This window comes from Plecotus auritus (assembly GCF_963455305.1).
Source record: "Plecotus auritus genome assembly, chromosome: 5".
Taxonomy (NCBI): domain Eukaryota; kingdom Metazoa; phylum Chordata; class Mammalia; order Chiroptera; family Vespertilionidae; genus Plecotus; species Plecotus auritus.
Genome location: NC_137776.1, coordinates 99,399,279 through 99,417,344, shown reverse-complemented (window position 1 = coordinate 99,417,344; position 18,066 = coordinate 99,399,279). Strand labels below are relative to the sequence as shown.

General features: G+C 42.4%; 1 protein-coding gene and 1 pseudogene across 6 annotated transcripts in view; one reads left to right on the top strand and one right to left on the bottom strand.

Moving 5' to 3' along the window:
• UGGT1 (UDP-glucose glycoprotein glucosyltransferase 1) overlaps positions 1-18,066 on the bottom strand; it is a 200,882-nt gene that overhangs the window by 53,887 nt on the left and 128,929 nt on the right. For all 5 annotated transcript variants that reach the window (XM_080670465.1, XM_080670464.1, XM_080670463.1 and 2 more), the window contains 2 exons: positions 5,484-5,579; positions 734-836 (listed from right to left, as the gene is read on the bottom strand). In XM_080670465.1, the coding sequence (XP_080526591.1) occupies positions 734-836; positions 5,484-5,579 (199 nt within the window). The remainder of the gene's footprint in view (positions 1-733; positions 837-5,483; positions 5,580-18,066) is intronic.
• Positions 2,257-2,711, top strand: LOC308249300 (ORM1-like protein 1; annotated as a pseudogene). The gene has a single exon. The product of its transcript is annotated as an ORM1-like protein 1 (transcript).

The following is an 18,066-nucleotide window of genomic DNA, read 5'->3' as shown; positions in this document are numbered from 1 at the left end:
GATGGAAGTTGGGAGCGACCGGACCTGCAAGGAAGGGCAGTTGGGGGGGCCCAGGTCTGCAGGGGAGGGCAGTTAGGGGTGACCAGGCCTGCAGGGGAGGGCAGTTAGGGGCAAACAGGCTGGCAGGGGAGTGGTTAGGGGGTGATCAGGCTGGCAGGTAGAAGTGGTTAGGGGCAATCAGGAAGGCAGGCAGGCGAGCAGTTGGGAGCCAGCAGTCCTGGATTGTGAGAGGGATGTCGGACTGCCCGTTTAGGCCCAATCCTACTGGGATCAGGCCTAAACGGGCAGTCGGACATCCCTCGAGGGATCCCAGATTGAAGAGGGTGCAGGCTGGGCTGAGGGACACACCCCCCCGTGCATGAATTTTGTGCACCGGGCCTCTAGTGCTAGTTATAAAAGGGAAAATGATAAAGCTAAATTCTTTTACCTTTTTAGCTCTTCATCATCATAAATTACAGTATGTCATAATCAATTTAATTCAAAGACATTTTGCTCTAAGGATACTTTTTTTTCTTCAATACATGAGCCAACCAATCAAAGCTGTGCCAGCTAAGGTTACGAAGCTGCTGGCAGAGCTGCTGCCACACTGCATGAAGACATGAGCTCGCCCAAGAGGCCTTCGGGGTTTCCAATGCCTCTGAGGATAACTAAGGGACACTGACGACCTTAGAGAGTAATAGGCATGCGGTCACTTCACAGGAGGACGGTATGGACCACTCTGCGCTGTCCATACCAAGAGCAGTGGGGCCAGTCTCTGTGATTCTCTGGTGACAGGGTCAACGATGGCTACGACATCAAAGTACGTCTCTCCTTCTTTTGGCCTCAGTTTAATTGCACTACAGAGATCAAAAGATAAAGCATTAATCTAGAGGGAAACAAGAAACGAAGTTAACTTGTTATTGCTGCAGGGGTTTGGAGGGGCAGGGGGTAGGGCAGAGTCCAATATAATTTATCAGTCCTCTTAGCATTTCAAAAAAACCTTCTCTCTAGAACTAGGCCCCCTGGTGGTGAGTAGAGCAAATGTCAAGGAACGCAGGGGTCACCCATCTTGATGTACATGGGAGTCACCTGGGGACCTGTTTCAGCAGATGTGCTGTCTGGGCTGGGCCAGAGACACACTTTAGGGCAAGGATGCACACACTCATAATTCAGACCTCCGTTCTTGGAAAAATAAGTAACTTCTGATATAAAGCAAATACTAACACAAGCCCAATAAAAAGAATTTCTCTAATTATAATTTGTATCGTAACAGAATTTGCAATTAGGGCATTTTAATCGTCTAAGATTCATGAAGAAAGGGGTTAGTTCTAGAACAGCGGTCGCCAACTGTGAGGTCCAAAAGGTTGGCACTGCTGTTCTAGAAAGAAGAGTTCTTGCTCAGGATGCACTATCTTGGCCATGGAAGGGTATGAGCAAGGAGACAGAAGTTTCACCTACTGGCAATCTAAGCATTTAAGAGACACAGCAATTGAGGCAGGAGAGGGCCTCATTCTAGCCTGGAATCGCCAGTCTGCTCACCCCTGATCTCCCAGGGCTGGGTGAGCAAGCACAGGTCAACCACACCGCTTTGCTTAGGCAGGTGCGTCAGGACCGGGAGGGCAGGGCGGGCTCTATCTGAAGCTCCCTGCTGAATCTAAGGGGCGACTAGGATGTACATATGCCCCCTCGGGCAAGGGCCACATACACCAACTTAGGGGTTCCTCCTGAAGACACATAACTTATGTCTCACCATGAGGAAACAAGCCAGACTGTGAAACACTACACAAAACAACTGGTCTGGACTCTTTAAAGAGTCAGTCATAAAAGACAAAAAGAAAAAAAGAAGGAGAAGGTAGCTACTTTAGATTAAAAAAGACTGATCAATACGAAATAATGAAATAGCTGTAAAAGTCATTACGAGGGCAATGGAGAGATTTGAACTGTGCATTATTGAATGTGACTACATCAGGAATAAGTGCTGAGGCGTGCTGAGATGGCCTGTGAAGAGACGGCACTGGAGTGAGATACGCTGAAGAATTTAGGCATGATGTGTAAGGATGTCTACAAGTGGTTTCAAGTAATTCAGAAAATATGTGAGTGCATGTTTGTATGCAAACATACAAATATACTTGAGATGTGCTATACATACATGAGGCATTTGTTAAGAATCGAATCTAGTGCTCTGGAGCCGACCGCTGGCGTTCGGCTGCGAGGAGACGCCGTCCCGTGGAGCTGGTCCTTCTCCACACCGGCCTCTGGGCGTGTGGTGGAGGGGCAAACATGAATGTTGGAGTTGCCCACGAGATGAACCCAAATACCCGGCAATGAACAGCCAGGGATGTGGCGGACACATGCGTTGGGCATTGGCTCACTTCATATTGTCTTACTCAGTATTCCCTTCTTCAGTGTTCCTGTGGCGTGGACCTAACACATGTTACACGTGAGCTGGGATGCATGTGTTTCTGCATGCCGTAAAAGGAACACCTTTGAAACTCCTGGCCAGAGCAAAGCAAGGCTCCTAACTCCTTGGAACAACTGGACTATGGAGTCCAGTTCACATCTTCACAGAGGTTTCTCACAATTTCTCCAACAATTCTGTATTTGCTGGCAAGTTTCTATATGAAGTAGCTCCAACTCACTTCATCCTGAACACAGCTCCTCTCCTGAGTGTGCTAGTTCCCAAAGTGCCACAGCTGCATGGTGTTCGGATTTTTGGAATTAACAAGTACTGAAAAGCTTTGAAACGGAAGAAAAGCTTTTATAGCTACTGAGTTGCCTGTAAGGAAGGAGTAGTTGGTAAACTCACTGCTTCCATGATAGTGTGAAATGAGAGGTATTTACACGGAGAGCCTAGCGCTGGTTCTTCATGTGCTGTTTTGAAGTGCAGATTCTTACTGGAGGATGCCTGTGGTACCTTTCTCAAGAGAGGCTTTAGAGGTAGGCTGGGCAGTCCCAGCTTATAAGTTAAATGGCTATAAAATGAGGGTGTAGTAGATAAATCCAAGGAAATAAGATTTATAAGAAACTAAGCCAGCTTAGTTTATAATGAATGGGCATTATGTTAGGAGAAGAAACTTTCCAATCATTCCGCCATGGTCAGTTTAAGCCAACTTACACGTAACCCAAACCATCTCTTTCCAAGTCTGATGTAGGTTGTTTTATTGCCATATATGTCCCTCCTGTGCTGTGTAAGAGGACATAGCCCTCTTGTTTACATCAGCCAATTCCTACCTTGTGAGGGAACTTTTTTCCCCCTCATTTTGCTGGCTCAACATTGTGTGTCGATGGATGAGATCGTTGTCACATTGAGTAACTTACTGAGTTCAGGAAGGTCCACGTTCACGACTGACTGGCGATAGAAGGTAGTTAGGCATCTTACAAACAGCCTCTGAGTCAGCCTTCTAATTGTGAAACAAAATGGCGTTTGCTGCCTTTGCAGACCAAGGCTGCTAAACCAATTACGAAAATAATTTATTTCACAGTTAAAGTATATTCTAACTTAAAAGTCTCTGCTTATTTGATTGAGCAATCTCATTATTTAAGTCTGCCATTCTTTAGAGAAGGAAATAGAAAGTGGACAGTTATACAGCCAGCTTGTGGTTTGGCAGCAACTGCTTCTCGAGCACTCGTACCACAGTAATTAAAGGAGTCTTTTTTAGCAGGTCTGCAATTAAAGATAATACCATCTTTTCTTAGTCCTCCTGCTCTCAGTCCTCATACTTTTCCCAATATTTGGACTTCCAGTACATGAGTCTTCCTGTAGATAACCCAATATGGTAAGTATTTCCAAAGCAGCAGCCATACTGAATTCTTGTGACTTAGAGAAGTTGCTGACATTAATTGCAAGAAGTAACTATATACAACTTCGAGAAGTAAATATTTCCAAAAAACAAAGTTCTGATATGGGATGAAACTGAGAAACCTAGTAATATTTGTAAACAAAACTGAATGAAAAGTTATAGACCAACTTAAAATCAAATTTTTTCAATAAACTGACTTTTGGGGATAATGATCATTGTTTTACATTTCAAAAGTATTGACTTTAGAAATCAGTTGTATAACAATGCCTTTGTATGTTTGTCTTTTCCCGTGTATTTTTCCCCCCGTATATTTTTAAATACTTCAATAAAGTTTTTCTTCGGTGTAGGGGAAAAAAAAGGTAAATCTAGGTTAAATATATTTGGGTGTTCACTGTAACAGCCTTTCAACTATTCTCTTGGTTTGAAACTTTTCCAAATAAAAAACTTGAGGAAAAAGGCTAGGACATCCTCATAATGCTAAACTCATTTTTATTTTATTGAAAACAAAACAGTTTTCAATAGAAGATGAACAAGAAAAGTGTTCTAACAAACTCTGTTTCTTCTTGGATATCAGAAAATTACAACTGATCCATGTAATTAAATGCTTTCTGTTTTCTGAAAGGGTGCATTCAGAACTATTTCAGATGGATTTAGAAATAAATGGCAACTTTTAGACAACTAAGATCTGTATAGAAGTTTTATTTATGAATATGAATACATATGAGAACCATATGCCAGACAAATTTTCCAGTGATGTAAGAACTTACATACAGACTTTATATGAAAAGTAGACGGGTTTGAGGGAAAGGCAACCTAAGACTTGTGCGCTCGTGAGCTGCGGCTGCGCACTGCCTCGGGCCAGTTGCTCTCAGGCATAAACTCACAGAGAAATGGGCCCCGGTGACAGAAATAGTTCTGCACAGTGGGAGCCAGCATTTGCTCGGGAAGCTCTGGGGACAGTGTTTACTATCGCCAGCTTGACATGGAGCAAAGCCGAACGCGATGAGTGTGGTGCTTCAGTGGAAGCTGCCCGTGAACCTGACTCGCCCTGTCCAGGAGCAACTGAAAGCAATGACGCTCCTGCAGAGGATCCAGGACTGTCGGCAGATCTTGTTGTGAAGACGGAAGAACCAGTGAATGAAGAAGCAGGAGAAATACACAAAGTCTACTGGGCAGGGAAAATGGAGCCCGAATAAAGCAGATGTGACACTTCAACTAGCACAGCTATCTGAAGTTCGTGGTGGCAGGACAGAGCCCATTTAGCAACACCAATGGGAAGAGAAACTCCTTACAGCAATGCTCCTGGAAGAAGATGCCCTGGGCTTTCTAATGGCTGCAGACACCACAACATGCATCTTTATCTCAACGCCCTGTCATTTTCAGGCAAGGCTACAGTTATAACCTTCAGAATTCCTGAAATTATCTGTGGTAAAACCCAGTTATAAAAAATCATGTAATTCAAGGATAACATTGTAATCTTAAGCCTTATATAACATTGTAACTTTCAAAATACATAGTGACCTTTCCATTGGATATAACCAGCAGTGGAGAAAAGTTTTGTTAGTTGTACAGTGTCTGATGAAGAACTGTTACTAAACTGTTTCTTGTAGGAAAACAAGAAACAGTTTAGTAATAAAACATTCAAGTTCATTTAAAAGAGTTTAATATTCAAGGATACACACAAATTCAATGTTAGTCCCATACCTGTGTCTGTCTTCAAAAAACTGGTATTCAATTCTTGTGTCTCCTTTTGGCTGAGCAGACAGGAGAGCATCCACCTTCATTACCAAGTCACTTGCCCTGAAAGATGTGGTTGGTAAAAATTCAACATCTCTTCAAGCGGAAAGTTTTTCCAATTATTGCTGAACATACTATAATCAGCCAGAATAGTGAACCCAATGAGATGGCTTGAAGCAAGTATGAACCTTGTACCAACAGGCATGAAAACAGTACTGATTTTGAGGACGGTTAGTTTTATAACTTTGGGGAAGGTACTGATTTTTCCTTATGTGAATGGAGATGATATTTTGCAAGTGGCTGAGCGTCGATCTATGAACCAGGAGGTCACGGTTCGATTCCCAGTCAGAGCACATGCCCGAATTGTGAGCTCGATCCCCAGTGTGGGGAGTGCAGGAGATAGCCGACCCATGATTCTCTCTCATCATGGATGTTTCTATCTCTCTCTCCCACTCTCTGAAATCAATAAAAATATACTAAAAAAAAGGAAACTTCATAAAGGCTCACAGGCACCACGAACAAAGAGCCCGCAGCTGAGCTTCCAAAAGCTGAGGACAGTCTCCTGCCTGCAGGCCTGGTCCCGGATGAAAGCTGGGCCATGATGAGGAAAGGGTGTGTTCCAAGGGGGAGCAGCATGGGCACCAGGGAAAAGACCCTGACCGGCAACGTAATTCTAACAGTATTAGAATCAATCATTTGGCAGCCCCATAACTACCTTATTTCCCTAATTCACCCAGGACAGGCTCAGAGCCATCTCTGGTTAATGAAAGGCAAGGCTTTCAGGCATAGTCTGGCAATTATATTTTAGTCCACATAGACTCCAAGGGGCTACCCCCCAAAACCTCCACAGAAAGAGGGAGTGATCCATGGGCACACACCATACCAAGCCCATGCCTATGCCCATGACAGGGTGGCTTCAAGTCATGGGCACCTCCTGGCCTGCATCAGGGAACTGCTCAGGGCGTCACTTCCGAGCCATGGAGGTAACAGGGCACCTCTTTATCTGTAAGGAAAAAAGATCCCTTGCCATATCATCCAAGACTTGGCAAAGAGACTATTTTGGCAACTACTGAAGTCAACACCTCACTAAGACACACATCTTGAATTCTACAGTATGATGGTATTATGAAAAAGAAGAATAAAACCCCAGAACTTTTAAATTTTATATCCTCCACTACACAACAAAGAACAATATCAAAAGTGTGAAAGGGTAACCCATGCAGTGGGAGAAACCGTCCGCATCTCATATATGTGTGAAGTGTTGCTACCAAGAATATATATATGAAGAACTACAAATCAGCAACAATGAAACAAAATGAGCGAAGGCCTTGGCTATTTTTTCAAAGATATACATATGGCCAATGAGCACATGAAAAGATGTTCAATATCACTAATCCTTAGTACATACCAAACCAAAGAGATACCACTTCATACCCATTAGCATTGGTATTATGAAAACAACAACACAAAATAACAAGTGTTGGTGAGGATATGGAGAACTTGGAATCCTTATCATTCCTGGTGAGAAGTAAAATGGTACAGCCTCTATGACAGCACTGATAGGAGGGCCGGAAACATAGAAAAGACTGGCCCCACATCCATGTGTGGCACTTGAGAATTGAATGGGATACCTTGGGCCGTAGCTGGTTTGGCTCAGTGGATAGAGTGTCAGCCTGCAGACTGAAGGGTCAGCCAAGGGCACGTACCCAGTTGCAGGTTCCTCCCTGGCCTGGGCGCTGGTTAGGGAGCGTGCAGGAGGCAACCAATCGAAATATCACAGTGATATTTCTCTCTGTCTTTCCCTCTCTCTTCCACTCTCTCTAAAAATCAATGGAAAAATATCCTCCGGTGAGGATTAAAGAAAGAAAGAGATACCTCGTCTTCAGAAGTGCCCTGAGGTGCCAGGGGTCCCAGCCCCACACCAAGCCCCTCCACCCCCCATGGCCAGGGTTCCAGTGCCAAGAAGAGAAGTCCCCATAACTTCTGGGTGTAAACCAGCAGGGATTGTGGCTGAGTGACACAGAGGCTGCTGGAGTCCCAGGTGTTCCCCTTAAAGGCCTGGCACATGAACTTACTCAAACTCACTCACTCTGAGCTCCAGTGCTGGGGCAGTGGCTCAAAAGGCCATCAGGGACATTCAGAGAGGAAATGAAGTGTCTGGCATCAGAGTGGGAGCTGAAGAGCCAGCCTTCTCCTAGACAGAAGTGCTGGCAGAGGCCATTGCTCCTCTGCTGAGCCACCACTACACCACAGAGCCAGCAGGCGGAGCCTGATCTGGTTGGTCTCTATCTACCTGGCCAACACTGTGTGCCCCATCTTGATGACTCCCTGAGACCCCGCCCCATCCAACTTACACACCCACCTAAGCCATTTCCATCCTAAAATCTCTTAAAGGTCCACAAACCCCACACAAGCAGCATCTGGTCGAGGCATGCCATATACTTTTTGCTAAGTGGCTCCAAGCCTGGCACTAGCAGCAACTGGCCACAGTACACAGTTCGAGCTTTCTTAGGCTCCTCCAAGCCACCACAAATAGCAGCCATCTGCAGATTGTTTTGTAGGTCATGCTGGGTAGCCCTGGCAGGGTACAGGTGGCAGCTGATTTTGGCCTGCCCCCCAGGTAGGCCCCAGAGCCAGCACAACTGGTGATCAGCTTCAGAGCATGCAAGTTCACCACCCAAATACTACCCCAAGTGACACATTCAAGGGGTGAACTTTTTGGGCATCAGGGCCCTGGTGAAGTGAGTACTGGTTCATCAGGTCAGCCCCTGCACAACAGCTCCCCATTGTGGTTGCAACTAATCCTTGCAGCCAATCAGCCTGGGGATAAATCCCTCCCATTGACCTGTCCAAAGCAATCAAGGTTCCACTATAACAAGAGGGGGCACACAGCCCACACTGGGGGTGCACCAATGCGGTGATCAGGGAGGCTCCTCCACCGGGCCTTCCAGGATTACTAATACAATAGGGCACTCTACCAAGACCGGCATATACAGCAACTCTACCTAATACAAACACATCAATGCATCCAAAACGAGGAGACAAAGAAACGTGTCCCAAATGTAACAACGGAACAATACTCCAGAAAAAGAACTAAAAATAAATAAATAAATAAAGTGGAGAGAAGCAATCTACCAGATGCAGGTTCAAAACACAGGTAATAAGGATTCTCAGTGAGAACTTCAACAAAAAGATAGGAAACATAAAAATGGAGGTAGAAATCATAAAAAAAAATAACCAATCAGAAATAAAGACTAAAATAACTGAAATGAGGAATACATTACAGGGAATCAACAGTAGAGTAGATAAAGCAGAAAGTCAAATTAGCAATTAGAAAGAAAAGGAAGCAGAAAACATCCAATCTGAACAGAAAAAAAGAATTTTAAAAAGGTGATAGTTTAAGGGACCTCTGGGTAGCATGACAACATTCACATCATAGGGGTACCAGAAGGAGAAGAGAGAAAGCAAGGAAATGAAAACCTAGTTGAAAAAATAATGACAGGAAACTTCCCTAACCAGAAGGAAAAAGACACACAAGTCCAGGAAGCACAGACTCCCAAACAAGATGAACCCAAAGAGACCACACCAAAACACATCATGATTAAAATGCCAATAGTTAAAGACAAAGAGATAATCCTAAAAGCAGCAAGAGAAAAGCATAAGATCCCATGAGATTATCAGCTCATTTCTCAACAGAAACTTTGCAGATCAAAAGGATTAGCACAAAATATTTAAAGTTATGAAAAGCAGGGACCTACAAACAAGACTACTCTACCCAGCAAAACTATCATTTCTAATCAAAGGACATTTAAAGAGCTTCCCAGGCAAGAAAAGCTAAAGGAGCCTCTATGACAGGCGTCCTCAAACTACGGCCCGCGGGCCACATGCTGCCTGTCCTGCTTAGCAGCCAACTCGTCCCGGGCCCGCAGTGCGCATAGGAATTTGTTCATAGTTTTTTTTTTAAACTATAGTCCGGCCCTCCAACGGTCTGAGGGACAGTGAACTGGCCCCCTGTTTAAAAAGTTTGAAGACCCCAGCTCTATGACAACACTGATCACCACCAAACCAGTATTATAAGAAATATTAAAATGACTTATTTACGAGGAAATAAAGAACACATAAATATAAATAATAAAATGAAAATAACTATATACCTATCAATAATCACTTTAATATAAATGAAATAAATGTTCCAATCAAAAGACGTAAGTTATTTTTTTTTTTTTTTTTTTTTTAATTTTTTTTTTTTCAAATTTTTATTAAGGTATTATATGTGTACATATCTTACCATTGCCCCCCTCCCCCACCCCACTCCCATACATGCCCTCACCCCCCAATGTTTTGCATCCGTTGGTTACTCTTATATACATGCATATAAGTCCTTCAGTTGATCTCTTATTTCCCCCACCTCTCCCTAACCTTACCACTGTAATTTGACAGTCTGTTTGATGCTTTACTGCCTCTGTAACTATCTTTTTGTTCATCAGTTTATAATGTTTTTCATTATCCCCAAATGAGTGGGATCATGTGGTATTTTTCTTTCATTGACTGGCTTATTTCACTTAGCATAATGTTCTCTAATTCCATCCAAGTGCCTACAAATGGTAGTAATTCCTTCTTTTTTACGGCAGCATAGTATTCCATTGTGTAGATGTACCATAGTTTTCTGATCCAGTCATCTGCTGACGGGCACCTAGGCTGTTTCCAAATCTTAGCTATTGTAAATTGTGCTGCTATGAACATAGGGGTGCATATATCCTTTCTGATTGGTGTTTCTGGTTTCTTAGGATATATTCCTAGGAGTGGGATTACTGGGTCAAATGGGAGTTCCATTTTCAGTTTTTTGAGGAAACTCCATACTGTTCTCCACAGTGGCTGCACCAGTCTGCATTCCCACCAGCAGTGCACGAGGGTTCCTTTTTCTCCGCATCCTCGCCAACACTTGTCGTTTGTTGATTTGTTGATGATAGCCATTCTGACAGGTGTGAGATGGTATCGCATTGTTGTTTTGATTTGCATCTCTCGGATAATTAGTGACTTTGAGCATGTTTTCATGTGTCTCTTGGCCTTCCTTCTGTCTTCTTTCGAAAAGCTTCTATTTAGGTCTGTTGCCCATTTTTTTATTGGATCATTTATCTTCCTTTTATTAAGTTGTATAAGCTGCCTGTAGATGTTGGAAATTAAACCTTTATCAGTGATACCATTTGCAAATATGTTCTCCCATACAGTGGGGTTTCTTGTTGTTTTGTTGATGGTTTCTTTTGCTGTGCAAAAGCTTTTTATTTTGATGTAGTCCCATTTGTTTATTTTCTGTTTGGCTTCCATTGCCCTAGGGGCAGTATCACTGAAAAAGTTCTTTTGGCATATGTCTGAGATTTTGCTGCCTGTGGATTCCTCTAGTATTTTTATGGTTTCCCGTCTTATATTTAAGTCCTGTACCCATTTTGAGTTTATTTTTGTGTATGGTGTAAGTTGGTGATCTAGTTTCATTTTTTTGCATGTATCTGTCCAATTTTCCCAACACCATTTATTAAAGAGACTGTCTTGACTCCATTGTATGCTCATGCCTCCTTTGTCAAATATTAAATGCGCATATTGGTTTGGGTCGATATCTGGATTCTCTATTCTGTTCCATTGATCTATATGTCTGTTCTTGTGCCAGTACCAGGCTGTTTTGATGACAGTGGCTTTGTAATACAGCTTGAAATCTGGTATTGAGATCCCTCCTACTTTATTCTTCTTTCTCAGGATTGCTGTGGCTATTCGGGGTCTTTTTTTATTCCAGATGAATTTTTGGAGAGTTCTTTCTAGGTCTGTGAAATACGCCGTTGGTATTTTAATGGGGAGTGCATTGAATCTATAGATTGCTTTGGGTAGTATGGACATTTTGATGATGTTGATTCTACCAATCCATGAACATGGTATGTTCTTCCATCTGTTTACATCTTCCTCTATCTCTTTTTTCAGTGTCCTGTAGTTTTCCGCATATAGGTCTTTTACCTCCTTGGTTAGGTTTATTCCTAAGTATCTTAATTTTTTTGGTGCGATGGAAAATGGGATTGCTTTTTTAGTCTCTCTTTCTGTAAGTTCATTGTTGGTGTATAGAAATGCCATAGATTTCTTGGTGTTAATTTTGTATCCTGCTACATTGCCGAATTCATTTATTAAGTCTGTTAGTTTTTTGATGGAGTCTTTCGGGTTTTTTATGTACAATATCATGTCATCTGCAAATAAGGACAGCTTTACTTCTTCTTTTCCAATTTGGATGCCTTTTATTTCTTCTTCTTGTCTAATTGCAGTGGCTAATACTTCCAGTACTATGTCAAACAGGAGTGGTGAGAGTGGGCATCCCTGTCTTGTTCCTGTTCTTAGGGGAAATGGTTTTAGTTTTTGCCCATTGAGTATGATGTTAGCTGTGGGTTTATCATATATAGCTTTTATGATGTTGAGGTATGATCCTTCTATTCCCACCTTGTTGAGAGTTTTTATCAAGAAAGGGTGTTGGATTTTGTCAAATGCTTTTTCTGCATCAATTGATATGACTATGTGATTTTTATCTCTCAATTTGTTTATGTGATGTATCACATTTATTGATTTGCGGATATTGAACCATCCTTGCATTCCTGGGATAAACCCTACTTGGTCATGGTGTATGATCTTTCTGATGTACTGCTGGATCCTATTTGCTAGAATTTTGTTGAGGATTTTGGCATCTACATTCATGAGGGATATTGGCCTGTAATTCTCTTTCATTGTGTTGTCTTTATCTGGTTTTGGTATTAGGGTGATGCTGGCTTCATAGAAGGAGCTTGGAAGTGTTCCTTCCTCTTGAATTTTTTGGAATAGTCTGAGGAGGATAGGTTTTAGTTCTTCCTTGAATGTTTGGTAGAACTCTCCTGTGAAGCCGTCTGGCCCCGGGCTTTTGTTTGCCGGAAGCTCTTTGATGACTGCTTCAATTTCTTCCATAGTTACTGGCATGTTGAGCTGTTTAGATTCTTCCTGATTGAGTTTTGGAAGGTTATATTTTTCTAGGAATATGTCCATTTCCTCCAGGTTGTCCAGTTTGTTGGAATAGAGTTGTTCGTAGTATTTTTTAACAATCCTTTGTATTTCGGCGGGATCTGTTGTTATTTCACCTCTTTCATTTCTGATCTTGTTTATTTGGGTCCTCTCCCTTTGCTTCTTGGTGAGCCTGGCTAGAGGTTCATCAATCTTGTTTATCCTTTCAAAGAACCAGCTCTTGGTTTTGTTGATCTTTTGTATTGTTTCTTTGGTCTCTATGTCGTTTATCTGTGCTCTGATCTTTATTATTTCCTTCCTTCTGCTTACACTGGGCTTTTCTTGTTGCTCTTTTTCTAACTCTTTGAGTTGTTGGGTTAGGTAATTTATTACCCCTGTTTCTTGTTTTTTGCAGTAGGCTTGTAGAGCTATGAACTTCCCTCTCAAGACTGCTTTCGCTGTGTCCCATAGATTTTGGATTGTAGTGTTTTCATTGTCATTTGTTGTCATGATGTTTTTTATTTCTTCTTTGATCTCTCTGGTAACCCAGTCATGGTTTAATAACATGCTGTTTAGTCTCCATGTGTTTGATTTCTTTGGGTTGTTTTTATTGTAGTTGATTTCCAGTTTTATGCCACTGTGGTCTGAGAAGATGCTTGATATGATTTCTATCTTCTTGAATTTGAAGAGACTTTGCCTATGTCCCAACATATGGTCTATCTTTGAAAATGACCCATGTGCGCTTGAGAAGAATGTATATTCTGTGGCTTTGGGGTGAAATGTTCTGAAGATGTCAATTAATTCCATCTGGTCTAGTGAGTCATTTAGGATTGATGTTTCTTTGCTGATGTTTTGTTTAGAGGATTTGTCCAATGGTGATAGTGGGGTATTAAAGTCTCCTACTATGATTGTATTGCTGTCAATGTCTCCCTTGATATCTTCCAGGAGTTTTTTTATGTATTTGGGTGCTCCTGTATTGGGTGCATATATGTTTACCAGAGTTATTTCTTCTTGTTGGATTGCTCCCTTTAGTATTATGAAATGGCCTTCCTTATCTCTTGTTATGTCCTTCAGTTTGAGATCTAATTTGTCAGAAATAAGTATTGCTACCCCAGCTTTTTTTTCAGTTCCATTTGCCTGGAAAACCTTTTTCCATCCCTTCACCCTCAGTCTGTGTGCGTCTTTTTTTCTGAGGTGGGTTTCTTGTAGACAGCAGATATATGGGTCGTGTTTTCTTATCCAATCTGTTACCCTATGTCTTTTGATTGGGGCATTTAATCCATTTACATTTAAAGTTATTATTGATAGGTACTTATTTGTCGCCATTCCTATTCTTTACCCCTGTGTTACTTCTTCGCTTCCTGTTTCTTTCTTTTTTTCTTTCTTTCTTTTTCTTTTTTTTTTTTTACAGTAGACCCTTTAGCATTTCTTGCATTGCTGGTTTGGTGGTAATAAATTCCCTTAGTCCTTTTTTGTCTGTGAAGCTCCTGATTTCACCTTCAATTTTGATTGACAGCCTTGCTGGGTACAGTATTCTTGGATTCAGCCCCTTCCTTTGCATGACTTTGTATATTTCATTCCATTCCCTTCTGGCCTGATGAGTTTCTGTTGAGAAATCAGTTGCTAGTCTGATGGGGGTTCCTTTGTATGTAACTTTCTGTCTCTCTCTTGCTGCTTTTAAGATTCTTACTTTGTCGTTGGTGTTTGCCAATTTAATTATAATGTGCCTTGGCGTCGGTCTTTTGGGGTTCATTTTGCTTGGGACTCTGTGAGCTTCTTGGATTTGTGTGGGTTTTTTCTTCCCTATATCAGGGAAGTTTTCTGTCATTATTTCTTCAAACCAGTTTTCTATTCCTTGCTCAGCTTCCTTTCCTTCTGGAACCCCTATTATGCGGATGTTGTTTTGTTTCGTGTTGTCCCAAAGTTCCCTTAGACTCTCCTCCTGCCTTTTAATTTTTTTTTCTAGAAGTTGCTTTTCTTGGGTATTTTTTTCCATCTTGTCTTCTAGCTCACTGATGCGGTCCTCTGCTTCTTCTAGTCTACTCTTGATGCTTTCTATTGAGTTCTTTACAGCAGCGATGTCATTTTTCATTTCTTCTTGGTTCTTCTTCATTTCCTCTTGGTTCTTGCTCATATTGTCGAATTTGTCTTCCATTCTTTTCAGCCACCTTATGACCATTTCTCTGAATTCTTTTTCTGGAAGGTTGCTTGCCTCCATTTCGTTTACTTCCTTTTCTGGTGATGCCTGCTTTTCTTTCATATGCGGGCTGCTTCTTTGTCTCCCCATGGTCTCTCTTCTCTGGGTGTCTGGTTATGTAGTTCTCTCTCTCCTGGGTTGATTTAAAGGCACAAAATACAGCACTACCAGGTACAACTCACAAGGCACTGAACAGGAATGTATTCACGATATTAATAACCTCCAATAAAGGTGACCACCAGAGAAAGGCAAATTAGGTGATAGAAGAGAAAGAAGAAGAGGAAAAAAGAAAGAAAGAAGAAAAAAAAAAAAGAAAAAAGGAGTGTGAAAATGAAATTGGGAAAAGGGAAAGTAAAGAGAAAAAAAAAAAAAAAGTAAGAGAGACAAGAAATTGACTAAGAGAGAAAGGGGAACAGACTATATATATTGGGGATAAAACTCCAATAGAACAATCACTAATCCCAGCAAATGCCAGCAACAAGTGCCTGGGGATTAGTACAAACTACAACACCAACTAATATGGAGTGAGGCAAGGGAAAGCTGAGGCACAAAACAAACAAAAAAATAAATAAAAGAAGAATAAGCAAAACAATCTCACAAAAAAAGCATAAAAATTGGATATAATCAACATTCAAGCAAACAACAACAAAAGGACAGAGATAAGGACAAGTTTATGGATAACTCAGACAGCGAAGGGAAAGGTGTATGTGGACTTGGAGCAGGGGATTGGAGATTAGATATGTAAGTAGGGTGAAATTTTAACAAGGGGTAAACAGAAAGAATAGGGAAAATCTAAAGCAGTAAAAGGGTAAGACAAACAGGACACTGAAAAGGGGGAGGTTAGGAAGAGAGTGATGGCCTAAAGGTAGAGTTGAGATAGAGTAAAACGATGCTAAAGGAAAGATAAAAAATAGAATGTAGAACCCTAATCCCAAAATAAAATGAAGAGAAAATAAAATGACACTTTAAGAAAAAAAAAAAAAAAGATAAAATAGCAGTAGTAATAATACGGATTGAAAATAAAAATGTAATCATTAAAAAGGTAAAATCAAGTGATGAAAAAAGAAAAAAAGTTTCTTGATTAAAAGATGCAAAAAATGAAAATTTAAAAAAAATAAAAAATAAAAAAAATAAAAGGTAAAAATAAAATGTGGAGTAGTGAAGGTCATTCACTTCCTCTGTTTTTCTGTTTGGCACGCCTGTTTCTCAGTCCAGACAGTATTGCAGTTCCCTGCGATCCACTGCTCTTCGGTGTTGTAAGCCAGTCCTGATTTTAAGCAGGCGGTGTGTCTTAATTTCTCGTATTCCTTTATTTTTGATTACACAAGAGTCAATTTGTGATTCAGCCCCTGGGTGGCAGTGTTTCTGGATTGACTTCCGGGTCTATCTATGGCCTCTCTAGGCAGTGTTAGAGCCTTCTTTCCCTGTGGCACTCGCCACGGGCCTGTGGGAGTGGGCTGCCTCAGAGCTGGCTCTCTGATGGTCACTCCCCGCTCCGATCCCCAGGTTCCAGAAAAACAACCTTCCCCTGCAGTCTCCCAGGGTGTCCCCAACTGGGTGATCCTATGTATTGGGCTTAGTAATCAGATGCAAGGATTTGAAGAGGAAAAAGCCCAAGTGTGCGAATTCCGGGACTGCGAGTAAGCCCGGGCACCCAGGGAGCGCACGGGCTGCGCGTAAGTCTGGACTGCCTGAAATTCTTAGGGTGTCCCTGCACTTCAGATCAAAATGGGTTGCTTTTTAGAGTGCCCTTCTCTTAGCAGCTCTGAGGACCCCTTTCCACAGTCACAGATCACGCCAGCCCCTACAGCCACGGATTTTTCTAGGCACAGACTTCCCTGGTCCTCCAGCTCCCGCAAAACGCGCATTCCTCTCTGCCGCCGGGACCAGAGACCTCACCTTATCCCAGGCGAAATCTGACCTTTCCGTGGTGGAGTGTAGAGCTTCTCTGAACCCGTGTGCTTGCGCCAGTTGGGGAGCGTTGTTCTGGGGCTCGCAGCTGTTCCTGGGGTGCCGCCGTTGTGGATTCTCAGGCTTCAGATAAGCTCCACTTTCCGGATCAAGATGGCGCAGACTCCGCATCCAAGCCCGCAGCTCCGGGAAGGGACCCAGCCGCAGTTCGTGCTGCCAGGTCAGGGGAACCCCGTTCAGCAGTCCCCCACCTCCTTCTGGAATTCAGCTGTCTCCCAACCAGCCAACAAACACTCCTTGCGCGACCCTCAGCTGTTCTTTCTTTCTGCTCCGGGACAAGGCTCGGAACACGTCTGTCTATTCCGCCGCCATTATTCCCTCCGAGAAAGTATTTTCAAGACGTAAGTTATTAAATGGATCAGAAAACAAGTCCCATATACACTGAGTGGCCAGATTATTATGATCTCTGAATGCATAATAATCTGGCCACTCAGTGTATATCCTATATAATAAAAGGCAAATATGCAAATTGTCCCCTCAACCAGGAGTTCGACCAGCAGGCTGGCCAGCCAACCGCCCATGTCCCCTCCCCCTGGCCAGGCTGGTCAGACGCCACCCATGGACGAATTCATGCACTGGGCCTCTAATATATACATATATACTGAGTGGCCAGATTATTATGTGTTTAGAGATCATAATAATCTGGCCACACAGGTCAAAAGATACTGAAAGTAAAGTGATAATAAAATATATTTCATATAAATGGAAATTTTAAAAAGCTGGGGCAGCAGTATGTATATCAGACAAAATAGACTTTAACACAAATACTATAGTAAAAGACAAACAAATAAACTACATAATGATAAAGGGAGTAACCCAACAAGAGGATATAACTCTTGCTAACATGTATGTACCCAACAGAGGAGCATCCAAATATATAAAGCATATCTTGTTGGACAAAAAGGGAGAGAATGACAGTAGTACTGTCACTATAGGGATTTACACCCCATTGACATCAATGGATAGATCTTCCAGAGAGAACATCAACAAATAAACAGGCTTATCTATATACCAGAAGCCCAATGCACGAAGATTCGTGCTAGAATGGGCTTTCCTTTCCCTGGCTGCCAGCACCGCCTTTCCACTCCAGCTCAGCCCCTTTCCGCTCAGGCCCCGGAGCTGCCTCTTTCCACTCCGGGAGCCGCCTCTTTCCGCTTTGGCCCCTCCTTCCCACACTGCCAGAGGCCCTGAGAGATCAGGGGTGGGGCAGAAGGCCTGCATCACTGCCATGGTGATGACGCAAGTTGTCCTGCCCCCATCACTCGGTGGCTGAGTATGCAAATTAACCACCATCTTCGTTGGGTTAGTTTGCATATCACTCCTGATTGGCTGGTGGCGTAGCAGATATACGGTCAATTTACATGTTTGTCTATTATTAGGTAA